This window comes from Triturus cristatus, chromosome 6, assembly GCF_964204655.1.
Source record: "Triturus cristatus chromosome 6, aTriCri1.1, whole genome shotgun sequence".
Taxonomy (NCBI): domain Eukaryota; kingdom Metazoa; phylum Chordata; class Amphibia; order Caudata; family Salamandridae; genus Triturus; species Triturus cristatus.
Window position 1 is genome coordinate 297,412,976 of NC_140589.1, and position 15,163 is coordinate 297,428,138.

Below are 15,163 nucleotides of genomic sequence, written 5' to 3' on the forward strand. Positions count from 1 at the left end.
ATGTTGAAATATTCAGTTCATGTAATACAGACGCACGGTGAAAACGGGAGAGAATGTGCTAGAATAGCACTGCGCAACAAAAATTGAGATGGGGTAGGGATTCTTCCTCAGACAACAGTGATCTTTCGCCAGCTTTACAGCAAAACCCACTGCATGGCACATGAGAGAAAACAGTTGGCAAAAGCAATTATTAGGATTGAGGGAAGCGAGGAAGCAAAGAGAAATCAAGCGCACGTGCCATGCGCTGAAGGTTTAAAAAAAACAAGCTTGCAAGTGGTGCTTCGCGCTAAAAGTAAAAAATAAAATTAAAAAAAGAAGCATTGGCCGCGCGGCTCTGAAAGGGTGCCCGCGAGCGATGCACTTAATGAGCAATGACAAGACAGGAAAGCCAGATGGCACCTGTGCTCGCAACTGTGCGCGTAACCGCACACTCTAGCCCACACAAAATGCTGTGGTTGGCTTTTTGAAGCCCACTTACTAAAAGTCTCGTCAGAGCAGCGCATGCGCTGGCTCAGGCTACACCTAAAAACTGGGGTTGATATCGGGCGACAAACAGTTTAATGGCATTTCTGCAAAAAAGCTTTAAAGAACAAATGCCAATGTGGTCAATCGGGAAATCAGGGTGGAGCAGGAGTTATCAAATCCATTGTCATCGTGAAAAAGCTTTGTATCCTGTGATCTTTGACCAAAGGCAGCACATACAGCGAAAGGCATGACCAGTTACACCCTAAATTGGGCTCAAAAGTGAAAGATTTAACATGCAGAACACGGGTGCTGGGAATGAACTGAGCATTTACATTGAGTGCACAGAGGATACCAACCTTTAGGGCTCTATAGCTTACAAATCACTTCACTGAAATGTTGTCACTATCGGGAAATGCAGCATCACTGCACTTACTAGAACCCACTGGCAACCAAGTAATCTCACTTTTAAGGTCAGGGTACCACTACACCTTTAAACCATGCTATATTTAGAAATTAAAGTCATATAAAAATGGTTTGAACAGTTACAGAATCAAAGCCGGAGCAATACCTAATAATTCAAATTTCAAAGGAAAAACAATTCTGGGTGAAAGGTGATCCGTGATAGTATAGGATCCCGAATAGGTGCTGTTCCGAAATGGTCCCAGCATAATAATAACTGATGCAGTCTCATTTGCTTCTCCTATCAGGCTAGACAAGTTAATTGTAGGATGTTGTGGCTCCTTAAGGTTCATGAAAACTAGTTGTCTTCTGCTAAGGCTTCAGTGTTAAAAGGAAGGACTGGAGAAAAAGGCGAGGCCTCCCAAAGGGCAGTCTCTCCTATTTCCAGATAGCTTTCACCTCAACACAGAAGGAAATTACTCATTCATTCAGAGGTCATTTTTGAGTCATTGCATAATTCAGATATCCTGATTTGGGTGGGTGGAGGGAGGGGAATGTTGTCTATATGCAGATCTGAAAGCAGAGCAGCTCACAAGATCAAACCAGTAGATTATGCCCAGAAACTAGAAAAGGGCTATATTGGTTATTCGAGGAGTAGCCCTACGTATTTCTTAAGGGACACAAAAGCTTAAACAGGCCCAAAATTCTGCAATGAACCATTATTTGTGCTACATGATTTGTGCCTTTGCAAACAGCCCCTCATACTGCATGCGGTCTACATACACATCACAAGCCGGGAAATTCTTGAGCGGAAAGGACTGTTCCCAACTAAGGGAAACACATAGATTGTATCAGAAAAGTCAGTAGACACTTCTCAATCATACAAGTAAAAGCCCCATGCTGCAACGCTACGAGACAGCTGCCACCTACCGACCTAAATATGCACAGTCGACAATGCAAAAAACACATGGAAGGTCAGAACTACTAATAAAGAAATTAATCTGAGGAATTTTCATCCAGATACACAAGTTATAAAGCTTGTACAGGGATAACCAACAAAAACAAAATTACTGGTACAGCATTCTTTGAGATGCATTCTTGTCCTGTCTCATCTGACAATTTTCATCCAGGTGATAAGGGATAGAAGAACAACAGAATAAACTGGGTTTATTTTCATATGCATGCGTGCAGCTTCTCTTGTATGAATCAACCTGTACTAAAAACATGGAAAGCCAAGCATCAAAAATAAACGTGGTAAACATTTCAAGCGGCTAATCCAACTTCATAACTAAAAGTTTTGATTTTTAGTTAGCACGCCTTTCTACAGAGATGCATACATTTATAATACACATCTTTTCAAATCAAATAACCATGAAACATTTACTTTGGAGCGCATAGATGCGGTACAGTGGAAGGACGAACGTTTACCTGCAGAATTAGTGCCAGGTCTTGTATTATCCTTAGCATGAACTTCATCAGTCTAAAGTGATGAAAAAATACAAAATACAAACATTATAAATGTTTAGAAGCATTACATTTATCATAGGGTCATTAAACAGTTAATGCAGGAGTGTGCCCCTTTTTGACATGGTCACCCCCAATTCTTGCCTAGTTTTCAATACTATTTTGACTAGAAGTGCACTGGATTCCTGCCATCCAAGTCCCCAGATCTCTTTCCTAAAACTGTACAATTGTTCCCCTAATTGGCAATACATTGCGTAACGCAGTAAGTCCCTAGTAAATGGTACCCCAGTTACCTAGGGTATGGGTACCAAAGAGGGTCCTCTAAGGGCTTAAGCATGTATTGTGGCACCCTAAGGGACCCCACACCTAATGCATGCAGACTGCCATTGAAGGCTGCGTGTTTTGGTGCAGGCACAAGTGAAAACAACACGGCACACAGACCTGTGTGGCATGCCTACAGACACTGCATGCAGTCTATGTTAGACATCCTACAGCAGGCCTTACAGCCCTAAGGCAGGGTGCACTATACTGCATGTGTGGACATATCTGCATGAGCCGCCCTATGCTGGCCAGTTCAATTACTGCCAGTAAAAGTGACCAGGGAAGCCATTTGACGTATATGTGCTGGACACTGGTGAAAAAAAAGAGTTCCCCAGATACATGGCGGCTTCACAAACCAAAAAGGTTTGGTATCAAGCATTTTGTATAAATGAGCCCACACGGATTCCAGTGATGGATTTATTAAAACATGCGCCCAGAGGAACCATAAGAGGTGGCTCCTAAAAACCCACCAACTACTAGTGGGCTGGCTGACTGGTCCTGACCAGCCTGCCACCACAGACAGGTTTCTGACCCCCATGGGTGACAGCCAATGCTCTCAAGAGGTCAGGAACAATACCTGCTCCAACAGAGGGTGTTTACACCCCCTTCCAGCAGGATGACCTCTAAATTGGCATTCCAAAGCAGAAGGCTTGAAAGAGCCCACCTCAGAGGGAAGCCACCCCCCTGACCAGGGCCAATTTGGCACCTGGATCGGAGGGAAAATTAGTAGTCAGAGGCATGTGCACCCTCAGGTTAGTTCCACCACTAAGGTGGGCTACCTGATGTGGACACAAATTAAAGAGTACATTAGGAACTCTGGGACAGGGTAATGCCCACTTCCCACAGGAAGTGGTCATAGAGAGGGTGTAGTGAACCCAGAGTTAAGTAGCCCATTGGTTACTACCCTACTCTCCCCTAAAATTATTATTTAGGGGAGCCCCTGGCACCAGAAAATCAGATCCTGCTGACCTGAAAGAAGATGGATGCAGAAGACTCAAGAAGCAAGAACAGAAGACCAGCAATTGACTTGGCAGCACCCCTGCCAGCCTATCTGCTGTCCTAGACAACTGCACCAAAGACGAATCGTCTGACAGCAGCCTGTGCTTCCCATAGCCTGAGAGGACTTCCAGCCTTCAACTAAGACCCAAGAACTCCTGAGGAGTAGAGGAGCTGCTCCCCTGCATCCCGCAGGCACCCCAGAGAGCTGCGAGGACTCCAGACCGACAAAAACCAGACATCGGAAAGCACCCATGCCCTTTAGCCTTAGTTGAAGTGGGCCAATAGTGCCAGCGTGATCCCCAGATCCTCCAGACTCCAAGCCCACCTTGGGTTTCTCAGCTGTGGACTTGCCACTGCCACCCGTGTGAAGGACCCCTCAACCAGGAGTGTCTCCAGTGACAAAAACCTCAGGCCTCAGGACATTTCTGCAAACGGCTGCCCCGGCCTGAGGAAAAGAGGACCAAAGGTGTCCCCAAGTATCGCGAGACCTGAGCCCCCTTGTTGGTTCTGTCGGACTGGTCCCCCCAGTACAAACCCGCAGTCTCTGTGATCGGACCGATCCCCATTGACTTCAATGGGCACCAAATGCTGGATTGCACACATGAACCTGGCAGCCCCAGTGCTGCCCAAGGTGACCTGTTGATGATGCCTTGGACCCTGCCCCATACTCACCTTAAGTCCAGAAGATTGGTCTTGTAAGTCACTGTGAAGAACTTGCATACGGTATGTTTTTCCAATAAATCAAAGGAGGGATAAGTAGCAGATAAAATAGGTTCAGCACCTGAGCTCCTAAATGGACAATCTAGCACAAAAGAAGAGTGCAGTTCCTCATCGGCATCTCCCGCACCTGCTAAGAGTTGAGCCGCGCACCCAGGACCAATTATCTTTCCGCATATTTACTTCAATACCCTGCCCAGCCTCAGTCGATACCTACAGGTCGGCAGAGGAGGGCAGGTCCCGGGTAAATAACAGCGAGGTCCATGTGAGTACTTTGTATGTAATTTGCCATCTAGGCGGCTCTGTGCTTTGACTTTGTCCTACACATGAGCCCTACTTACTGGTAATTGCTTCTTTTATCAGTTTTCCCCACAGCTAGGTGCAGCAATCTGCCCTATCTAAAGGGAATCAATAAATCTACTATGTGGTAAATTACAAATGTATCCTGATCACTGTCCAGTATTATGCAAAAACAGACAGTAAAATACTCTGGGTGATGTCACACTGGTTGAACTAGTGGCATGGTTGCCCAACACAACTGCTGGAATTTATATGACTACCCTTAAGGCGTGTTCACTTACCTATGAACAAACTTTATATGCGTCATCTAGATTTTTAACTGCGCACGCTATATAGGAGGGATACTAGCGACCACTGGCATATGCTGTACCAACTGGCAGTATCTTGCCTCAAATGCATATATAGCGGTCATCATGTACATCGTGAGGGGAGCTCTTGCTACCTGAATCCATGGAGTCACTCAATTATGGCTGTCTCCCTGATCTTCTCAACAAGTCAGATCTCGATTGTCCTGCCCCACAGTAGGTGCAGTAGTACTTTTTATGATTAGAAACCTTAACTAAATCACCCCGGTTTCCAATGAGTTGTAGGGTAGGTATACTTCCCTGGTCATGATCTCTGTTAAAGAGTCCCCTCCGAGGGGCCTGTCGGCCATTGCAGCGTCGTCTCGGACGAGGAGCAGCTCAATGATGAAGCATGACACCCTTCAGGGTGTGTGAGGGTATTCAGATCTGATCACTTTGATCCCTCTGGTCTACCCTCCAGGGCTCTTCTAAAACCCCCCAGGAACAGCACCCTTCTTTTGTGCTGTATTTGCTTTTCCTCCATAGGATAACATTGCCGCCTCTGAAAATTGCACTGTCGAATTTGAAAACAATAAATAATTCTATCTCAAAACATACTTGCCTGATCATATTGATGCTGGTGCTCTGATCTATATAAATAAAGATATGTGTTTATATAAATATGTGTGGGTATCCTTATTGAGTCATGTGAATCATTAATTGTGTGTGTGTGCTGCAGATGTCTAACACCCCGCTCTGATAAGCTTAAGGCTGCTCAAAAGCACTATCCCCCCAAGAGAGCACCTTGGTATTTGTAGAGCAAACCGCTGTCCACTTCTAAGGGATGTCTGGACTCTATGAAGTATACCAAAAAGAGGTATACTGTGCGTAAAGAGTCAGCTTACTACAGTCATTTCTAGCACTATTTTAACACAAATGAAAAAAATACAGATCAATATACCCTTGAAAAAATATCACATCTTGCACTTCAGAAAAAAAGACTGTCACAGCATTCATAAGCGATCCTACATTCAAACTCCTCCTACCAGTACTGGATGGGCATGATCTTCAACTGTACCCTGGTGGCACTAAGCAATACCTTTGTTCCTGGCATATGCCCAGCAATTGTTGCTGCACCTGTGGTCAGAAACTGTCTCAGGGCTTGACCTACTGCCATGTCCAACTGCAATCCCCTTAACCTAATGTCTTCTGGACGCAGACTTAAGCTGTGGTCAACAGGTAATTGACACAAACCTTGGCCCTCACCAGCAGGCTGAAAATAGTCTAACAGTAGTTACCACTTCAGCATAGAAAGGCAGTAAAAGCACTGATCTACTGTAACAAGGAGAAAATTAGCAAATTGTGTATCTTACTGTTCTGATTGATAAGGGTCTATGTTATTTAATATAGAATTTCGGTGCCCATTAATCCACCTACTCAACTGTCTTGTATTGTTTAGAATCCAATCTGAGGTGAGCTAAGCAACAGGAAAAATCTCAATGGCTATGGGATCTCCAAACAGGATATTCATAATTAGATGATATTTTGGATTTAATATTTGTTCCTGCATGAGAAGTCAAATAAGGTCAGGCATTCGCCCCCAAAAAATAAATATTTAGACGGATAATAAATTGCCCAAAATATTAACTTGGTGCTCAATGAAACCAATCAAGTTGCAACATCATAGAGCCTAGCTGCAATATGCTAAGAAGAAACATATCAAACTTCTTAAGTATTCCAGAATTAGCATAGTTCAATTAGTGTACAAGTAACTACTAATTCTATGTCAGAGCAGTGGTGGCGCAAGGATTGAGCATTGCTTTCTATTCAATCAGCTCAGCAGCCTTAACAAAGTCACAAACCTACAATAAAAGCTACACTTCCCAAAAGCAGAAGAAATTAGCACAACCAAAAATAAACACAGCAAAGAGGCAGTGCACCAGGGTGCCTGCAGTCTAGTGGTGAGCCAGCACAGACAGGCGGTGCTGCAGAGAGGCGGACAGTATTTTTGAGACGCAAGGGTGCATTTCTGCGCTATGAAAATAGTACTTCATGCAGATTAACTATCTTAATTCTGCATAATCTATCAACAGGTACAAAACATTAGGAGAAGGTGGACCGGGAAAGAAGTACTTGCAGGTTGGCACATACAATGTGGACATAGCTAGACTTGACAGAGCATACACACGGTGCTAAGGAAGGACGTTTTTTTCTTGGGAAAGTCAGGAGACTGTTTTAACAGGGGCACAGCGAAAATGGTATGTGGTCACCGACTATCAAATTACAGTCAGTGACCCCATAGTCTGGTTTCAGAGGGCAATAGCGACTCAATCAGGTACCTTTTAGTTCCCCCCCAGTCATCAGGTCACCACTTTGATAAACAAAGCAAAAATATATAATGCACCTTCAGAGGACTCAAGATTGAGGAGTTCACAGGAAGAAACCCACAAGGTTGTCTAAAGAAATGTTGCAAAGCAGGATGACAACATAGATTTAACAAGCCATGCAGGATTCATATGTCCAAACACCTTTCACCCTATAAAAGTCTATACCGTTTTGAAAAACAGATTACATAAATGTCCCTCTAATTCAAGCATTGCCCTGAACAATGCACTTCAACATGTGCCACCAACTTCATCTATGTTTACTTGTGTTACACAACTTATACTTGTGATAACTTCTGATTTGTACTGGGTAAGTGAAGTTCCCGGGTCTTCTTTGCCAATGATAAACCCTTGTCGATTCACAAGGTAATTGCACAAGTCTCCTATACAACACTCTGCATTTCAATTACAGCCAACGGCACAAGTACGAGCACCGCAAATGAACCGACCTGTTCATTTAATGAAAGGCACATGTAGCTACTTACACGAATATGGGATTTCAATTTCTCCCAAAGCTTGTCGTTCTTGGGGTTGACAGGCACAACAACATGGTGGACAGTTTCAGGGACAGAATCTTCCCCTTTCAGATCCACCCATGTCGGGAAATGCATAATCTTCTCAGCCAACTTTTTCACGTCAAAGGAATGCAGTGTTGCAGAGCACACTATCACCTGAAACAGAACAGAGTTATAATGTAAACATTTTATCTGTGCATCAATAGTTCAGAGGCATTGCAGTGATTTAAATACAAACACTGCGAAGACGTAAAATATTTAACTTTTAAGACATAGCCAAGCAACAACATTCACAACTTTTCTACACTACCAAGTTTTTGATATGATCAATGGTGGCATCATAAAACATTTCAGCATCAAGGACATTTCAGGCTAACTAAACAAAAACACACCATGGACTAAGCCTGCCTGCTTTACTACGTCAATGATCATTTTGTGTGTTTTAGTGGGTTTGTAAAGATATTGATCCTGCAGACTAAAACAAAAATAAGAATAATAATGTGCAATAAACACAACTTTCAAAAGTTGCACAACCACAGATACGGCTCCAACAGCCTTGCACAGTTGTACCTAGGGCTTGTACATTAAATACTACTGCTGGTCCTGCAACACTCATTGTGCCACCCACTAAAGTAGCAGTTTAAAAGTTTCTCAGGCGTGCCACTGCAGCCTGTAGTGTAGTTTTAAACTGCCATTTCGACATGGGAAAATAAACCTTTTGCTAGTACTAAACTTTTCTTTTCTAATAAGTATACGTCTCCCCTAAAAGCCCATAGTATGAGGGTGCATTTGATTTTAAAAAGTAGGACATGTAGGTTTAAATCTTTAATGGCCTGGTAGTGAAAAACTACTAAATTTGTTTTCACTACTGTAAGGATTCTCTCTCTCTCATTGGATAACAGAGTAACCTTATTATGTTTAATAAGTGCTAAATTTTGATTGGGAGCAGGTAGAAATGTTATAATTAATGGTAAAGTTGGATTTGAAGTCACAATTCTGAAAATGCTACTTTTAGAAAGTTGGAATTTCCTGTCCTAACCATTTGTGTCTCTGCCACTGTCCTGGGTCACATGACTGTGAATGGCTTTAACATTAGGCTTTCTGTATTTCTCCCAGACAGTGAGACAATAGGGGACTAGATGTGGGCAGTATAGGCCATCCTACCAGGATGTCTGGGAGCAAACCTGTTCCCTGCCTCACTTGCACTACAAAGGGGTTTACCTCCGGCACACACACAAAGGAACCTGACACTAGTCTTTTACCACCATGACTTCTCGGATGGAGCCTTGACAGGGGAAGGGAAGCTTTTCCAGAACCAGACATGTGGATAGTGTAGAGGCTAGCACCAGGTATAAGTGTGGGGCCCTCAGAACACCTCTTCAGTACACTCCTGGACCTGTGGACATTACGGGAGGACTGTCCTGCTGTTTGGGGAATACCTCTCTCTGAAAAGGAAGACTGGACCTGCTTCCTTCGTCCCAGGCTAACCCGAGTGACTCCAAGTGTCAGTTGGCTAGCGTCCTGTTTGAGCTACAGGGACACAACAAGCTCCCGAGGCCTCCCTGCAACTGGACCTGCCTGAGCCCTGCTGGACTTTGCTGGTGAGAGTTCTTGATCCTCATGAGGTGCCTCCCAAGGTTCTGGACACTTGGCTGGCATCAGAGTGTACTCCACCCTGCCTAACTGTGGGTTCATCAGAACTGACGGAATTCTACGTAGGACCTTGCATCGCTGTCCCTCGCAGCTCCTGATTGGCAGCCTCATTAGAATCAACACAACTCAAAGCTGCACCCTGCATGACAAAATTCAGTCTAGTAGTACAGATGTTTTTTTTGTTTGTTTTTTTAATACGGTGTCTAGGTAATTTATAAAGTATGGAATAGGTCACCTACATTTCCAGATTCCTGCAGAGCAACCAATACACACTCAAACTGTGGAAACCAGGAAACTTTACCTTGATAATATTAGCCTTGCTCTTAGCCCTAGCTCTCCTTTAGGCATGTGCCACAGCTGTTCTTTAAAAGAGGCTAAAAAGCTTAAAAATAGAACGCTACAGACCCTGTTCTTCGTTTTGCTTTGCTTAATTAATTATTTAGGTAGCTGGATACAAAGAAGAAAAACTTTGTGCTTGCCCTTCCAAAAACAATTTCCATCATGGAACGGACCCCTACAAAAAGGCATATGGCAATGAAGACTAGATGGTAATTGAGAATATACATCTTGGAAAAGAAGAAAAACAAAAAAAATAACCTTCCTTCAAGAAATTTAAAGTGAAAATGTTAACCGAGACTCTAGGAGGCTGCATGGAGCCAAATCATTTGCCTCATATGCCCTTACAAAAGACCCATCTTTGTAGATGGATTCTGTAAGAAACTGGGTTACTGGTTGAGGTGGATGCAAGACCGACTCAAGCAACACCACAACCTTGTGAAGGTGAACCACAAAAGTCACTAAATTATCCCAGGCTTAACCCTTGGTTGCTTAGCACAAAAGCAGTGAGGCAATATGTATTCATGAAACACTCAAACAGCATTAATGTGAAAACAACACAAGAAAAAACCAAAACTAATCTAGAACAATAGTGTAAATTTCATTAAATAGGATACCAGAAAGACAAAAATCCAATCAGTAGAATCAGATATAAAATGTTATATTTTAAGTAAAAATAGCTCCAAGAAGCACAAAGCACCAACTGTGGTTATCTGGTCGCACCGGACTGGGACAAAGTGACAAGTTCAGTCCGACCAAGATAGACCGTAGGCCGGATATAGGGATCAAGCAAGTCCCACTGAAAGTTGCACCTTATGTCCGTGATGCGAGACTTTACGCTGCGCTGTGTCGGATCCGATGAGAGTATGCGATGTCCTGCATAGAGTTGCACTGCATTAGTTCCAACGAGGCCACTGATCAGGAGCTGCCATGCAGGGTGCAGCTTTGAGTTGTGTTGATTCTAATGAGGCTGCCAATCAGGAGCTGCGAGGGACAGCGATGCAAGGTCCTACGTAGAATTCCGTCAGTTCTGATGAACCCACAGTTAGGCAGGGTGGAGTACACTCTGATGCCAGCCAAGTGTCCAGAACCTTGGGAGGCACCTCATGAGGATCAAGAACTCTCACCAGCAAAGTCCAGCAGGGCTCAGGCAGGTCCAGTTGCAGGGAGGCCTCGGGAGCTTGTTGTGTCCCTGTAGCTCAAACAGGACGCTAGCCAACTGACACTTGGAGTCACTCGGGTTAGCCTGGGACGAAGGAAGCAGGTCCAGTCTTCCTTTTCAGAGAGAGGTATTCCCCAAACAGCAGGACAGTCCTCCCGTAATGTCCACAGGTCCAGGAGTGTACTGAAGAGGTGTTCTGAGGGCCCAACACTTATAACTGGTGCTAGCCTCTACACTATCCACATGTCTGGTTCTGGAAAAGCTTCCCTTCCCCTGTCAAGGCTCCATCCGAGAAGTCATGGTGGCAAAAGACTAGTGTCAGGTTCCTTTGTGTGTGTGCCGGAGGTAAACCCCTTTGTAGTGCAAGTGAGGCAGGGAACAGGTTTGCTCCCAGACATCCTGGTAGGATGGCCTATACTGCCCACATCTAGTCCCCTATTGTCTCACTGTCTGGGAGAAATACAGAAAGCCTAATGTTAAAGCCATTCACAGTCATGTGACCCAGGACAGTGGCAGAGACACAAATGGTTAGGACAGGAAATTCCAACTTTCTAAAAGTAGCATTTTCAGAATTGTGACTTCAAATCCAACTTTACCATTAATTACATTTCCACCTGCTCCTAATCAAAATTTAGCACTGATTAAACATAATAAGGTTACTCTGTGTTATCCAATGAGAGAGAGAATCCTTACAGTAGTGAAAACAAATTTAGTAGTTTTTCACTACCAGGCCATTAAAGATTTAAACCTACATGTCCTACTTTTTAAATCAAATGCACCCTCATACTATGGGCTTTTAGGGGAGACGTATACTTATTAGAAAAGAAAAGTTTAGAACTAGCAAAAGGTTTATTTTCCCATGTCGAAATGGCAGTTTAAAACTACACTACAGGCTGCAGTGGCAGGCCTGAGAAACTTTTAAACTGCTACTTTAGTGGGTGGCACAATGAGTGTTGCAGGACCAGTAGTAGTATTTAATGTACAAGCCATAGGTACATATAGTACTATATACTAGGGACTTATGAGCAAATTAGATGTGCCAATCAGGTGTAGGCCAATTTTACCATGTTTTAGGGAGAGAACATAAGCACGCTGTGCACTTTACCACTACTAACCAGGGCTAGAGTCCTAATGCCAACAAAAACTAATTCAGAAAATCAGGTGAAGGCAAAGGTTTGGGGATGACCCTGCAGAGAAGGCCAAGTCCAACAGATTCTTGCCAAGCAGAGCACACAAAAAAACTGCTATTAGACGTTTCGACCCTAATGGAGTCCATCTCTGTGTCTCATCAGGACAGAGCCTTAAGTCTGCAGCCAGAAGAAAGATGACCACTGTGAGAAATAAATGTATATTTAGGTTGAAGGATCCAAAATGGTCTTCAACAACTGAAGTATTGTCTACTACATCTATTAGATCATACCCAGTTATCTAATCTTAACATGATCCACAGATGTATCTACTTTCAGCCCTCTGCAGGGGATCACACTGGTAAGACAACTAATGCTTCTGAGAGATCGCCGGTGTAAGGCTAAATATTGTCACAACTTTTGATCCGGTCACTGGTTATTGAGATTATAATACATGGGAGCCTGCAATCCCGTTATAAAAAAGCCAGAATCTAATTTCTTTATTAGAACTGGTTTGTGTCGTCTCTAGTTGCCCAATTGTAATAAGTTATTATAGGTTATTATAGTTGAGTTCTGCTGTCAGAATGCCAGCTGCCAGTACCAAGCGTGAAAGGCAGTTTACAAAGTATAATTAAAGTTGCAGTTTAAAGAAGGAAAACAAAACTGTCTTTTTCTAGATATCTTTCTAAATCGAAAATGTTATGAGAACAAATATTTATGTAAATGTTTCTTTTTCTCCCCCACACTATACATTATTACACGAAAGATGGAATCTATACATGGTTCTACAAAATCTCAGCAACAGCATTTCTTTTTTAGGTCTCGCCTAGCGTTGCAGCGCATGCGCGGTCGCTCGCGAGATTTATTGTTATTGAGGAGTTTGAGAAAAGGGCTTTAAGCTCCGCCCCTTATTTCCATTGGCTGGCGTCACTGTTTATGGTAAACGGTGGCCTGCCATTGGAAATTAGGTGTTTGGGTTGCCTCCCTTCCACTTTTTGTGCAGGCCCACCCGGACTGGCTCGCCTGATTTGAGTCTGTCGCATAGCACTTTCTTATCTTTATGGGGCCATGTGTTTCTAATTAGAAACACATGGCCCCATAAAGACAAGAGATCGATGCTTGTTTTTTTATCCTCAGCACGCCATGCGCGGTTTCAGTTAGGCTGCACGCACCACTTGTTTCATTTGCTTTTGGCAAGGGCGTCCGGCGTGTTCATTTTTGCATTCCGCTTTCACTTAAAGTGAAAGTACAGTAACTTGACGTGATAGCGTGGAGTGCGAGGGCTTTACAGTTTAGAGGAATAGAAAAGGTTTGCTGCGCCATCTGCTTGCCTTCTGTGGGTAACAGTTGTGTACATACACAGAAGCTCTTAACATTGACATTTACTCGTGTACGTGTGCGCTGCTCTGGTTGCTTCAGACATGAAAAATTGGTTCCATTGAGGAAGCCATCTGTTAATGAGTCCGTGACTCGGAATTTGTTATGCGGAGCTATATTGTGGCTAGGTGTATATAGCGCATTGTAAATTTCCATTGAGTGCTTTATTCGTATCAACCCAATCAACCTCCAAACAATGTGCATTTTTATATATGAGAGGCAAAATCTAATAAGGAGGCAAGCAGCAGCGATATGTACAAAGTGCATATTAACCAACTTCACATTTAAAATTCCAGAATATACATTTCCATTAGCCTTTTAAATTAGAAAGAAATAGCGAGCAAGACATTCCGCACCTCGGGAAACACGAGAAAACAGAGCAAACGCGGCGTGTTCTTACTAGGCCGACAATGCATCACATACACTCACGGGGACGGGAGGGTTGGGTGGGGGGGTGTTTGCTTTCTAGCCTCTCGTTGTGTTTCAGGAGCAAGGGCTGTGAGAAAGTGGCTCTATATATACTGTTCCCAAATAGGTACAGTGTGTATAGAGTCCACAGTCCCCAGAGGTTTGGCAGAGGCTTAAGTTAGATATAACCTTACTCTCTAAAGTAGTAGCTTGGTCGAGAAGTAAAGCAGTACCAGAGGACAGTGTAAAGCATTTGTTGTACACACTCAGTCAGCAAATGGTCTCACACACTCAAGAACTGAACTCTAGGCCAATGGTTTGTATAAAAATATAGAGTTGTTTTATTTTAGAACCAACAATTGCTATTAAAATATACTTTCTCAGAATGAGATGCTTTAGTTAAATACTTTGCAATATGCAATTGACTTTTGTAGGTAATAGTTACAGTTTGTTGCAATAGGCCACACAATTTCAAACAATACTACATTGAGCTCAAAGGGAATTTTAAGTTATATGCAATTGATTACATTCAGGATTACTTTTCTAACTCCAGGACTGGATCCTAGATTCAGTCCTGGGACAGTTCTTGGAAACAAGTGAGTAAATACGTTTTAGTTACTGTTGTGATTTTTAAGCATTATTTTGCTATTTTAAAAGTTGACACTTAGAAACTTTTTCTGATCAAATTACCAATGTTATCCTATTGAAGGAAATTCACTTAGCAGGTAAGTTTTTTTTTTCTAGGTCAGTGTTGAATCCTGGATCCGGCACTAGTGTACCACCTGTAAGCAGTTGAGAAACTGCGTTTAAGTTATGCAGGCGATTTTTAAGCAATATTTATAAGTTTGCAAAATTGACACTTTGAAGAAATTTCACTTAAAAAAAATAGTCATAGTTTCCTATGGAAGAAAATTCAAGTTACGGGTAAAGTATGTTCTCGTTACTTTTGTAATCCAGTTCTGGGCTCCTAGGCTCAGTACTGGGACATCTATCTAAAACAGGTAAGTAATTACGTTTTCATAGTTGGTACTATTTTTAAAGAATATTTGTAGTTTGTAAAAATCAATGGTTTCCTAGGGAAGAAAATACAAGTTACTGGTAAGTGCGGTTAAAATTACATTTCAGGGTCAGTGCTGAGCTACAAGATGCAGCACTGAGGTCTCTCCTGATAACAGGTGAGTAAATCGGAATTCCACACTTAGAAGAATTTCCAAGTGAAACCAGTCAATGTTAGCCTATGGAAGGAAAGTGA

At 42.9% G+C, this 15,163-nt stretch overlaps 1 protein-coding gene across 1 annotated transcript in view; it reads right to left on the bottom strand.

Moving 5' to 3' along the window:
• The window catches only part of DDX1 (DEAD-box helicase 1), a 287,219-nt gene that overhangs the window by 112,433 nt on the left and 159,623 nt on the right, over positions 1-15,163 (bottom strand). The window contains exons 17-18 of the mRNA XM_085610667.1: positions 7,819-8,004; positions 2,293-2,344 (exon numbers count right to left, since the gene is read on the bottom strand). Coding sequence (XP_085466793.1) covers positions 2,293-2,344; positions 7,819-8,004 — 238 coding nt within the window. The remainder of the gene's footprint in view (positions 1-2,292; positions 2,345-7,818; positions 8,005-15,163) is intronic.